General features: G+C 38.6%; 1 protein-coding gene across 1 annotated transcript in view; it reads right to left on the bottom strand.

Annotated features, from left to right (window-relative positions):
* Window positions 1-669: 669 nt before the first annotated feature.
* Window positions 670-919, bottom strand: part of ADCYAP1 (adenylate cyclase activating polypeptide 1) — a 3940-nt gene continuing 3690 nt past the window's right edge. The window contains 1 exon segment of the mRNA XM_014312028.2: window positions 670-906. Coding sequence (XP_014167503.1) covers window positions 720-906 — 187 coding nt within the window. The 3' untranslated portion in view covers window positions 670-719.

Genomic DNA, 919 nt, shown 5'->3' on the forward strand with positions numbered 1-919 from the left:
GAATCAAAGAAAGCAGGAGAGAAAAAAAAATAATAATCGAAATCTAGAAGAAAGGGGACGCTGCCCCTTCAGAGAGGCTAGGGGCGAAGGAGCCTGCCTTGAGACTCACCAGGGGAAGAATCTGCTTCACCAATTCTCCCAAATCAATTTCCTCATTATCCCCCTGGGAGCAGGTCATCCTTCTCTATATACAGTAGCAAATGGTGAAAATTAATGTCTTCGACCCTGTCTCGGATAAAAATACTATCCTTTTAATTTCTGTTACAAAAATAGGAGTAATATTCAAAACAATGATTGTCTCTTTTTTTCTATTTATTTTATATAAAAACATAAACAGCTCAGGCGAATTCTTGTTCTTGTGCAGGCTTTTCATGAAGAATTGTTCTTTACTATTCTTAGTAGTATTTATATATATATATTTATATATTATATATAACTTAATGATTGGTCCACAAAGTAGATCTGTGCGTTTCTCTAGTGCTTTTTTGTACAAAAGAAAAACAATATTATTATCAAAATATTCATTTAATGGCTTTACTTCATACATAAATACATGTTTAGATAACACAGGAGCGGTGACTGTTCAGTCAGTTTGGAAATGACTTTTGTTTTTGTTTAGATTTTGTTGTTGTTGTTGTGTTTTTCTCTCTCTCTCTCTCTCTCTCTCTCTCTCTCTCTTAGGACTTTGTATACACAGGAGTTGCTGGTTACTCACATCGCTACAAATACGCTACTCGGCGTCCTTTGTTTTTAACTCTTTGTTTATACCTTTTCCCCAGGACGGCTGCTAAGTATTTCTTGACAGCCATTTGTTTCCGGTAGCGGCTGTAGCTGTCCGTGAAGATGCCGTCTATGTGCCGCTTGGTCAGCGGTTCCGCATCGTCCCCCAGGCCTCCGCTGGCACCGCTGCAAGCACCGA

The sequence above is a fragment of the Geospiza fortis genome, unplaced genomic scaffold (genome assembly GCF_000277835.1).
Source record: "Geospiza fortis unplaced genomic scaffold, GeoFor_1.0 scaffold53, whole genome shotgun sequence".
Classification (NCBI taxonomy): domain Eukaryota; kingdom Metazoa; phylum Chordata; class Aves; order Passeriformes; family Thraupidae; genus Geospiza; species Geospiza fortis.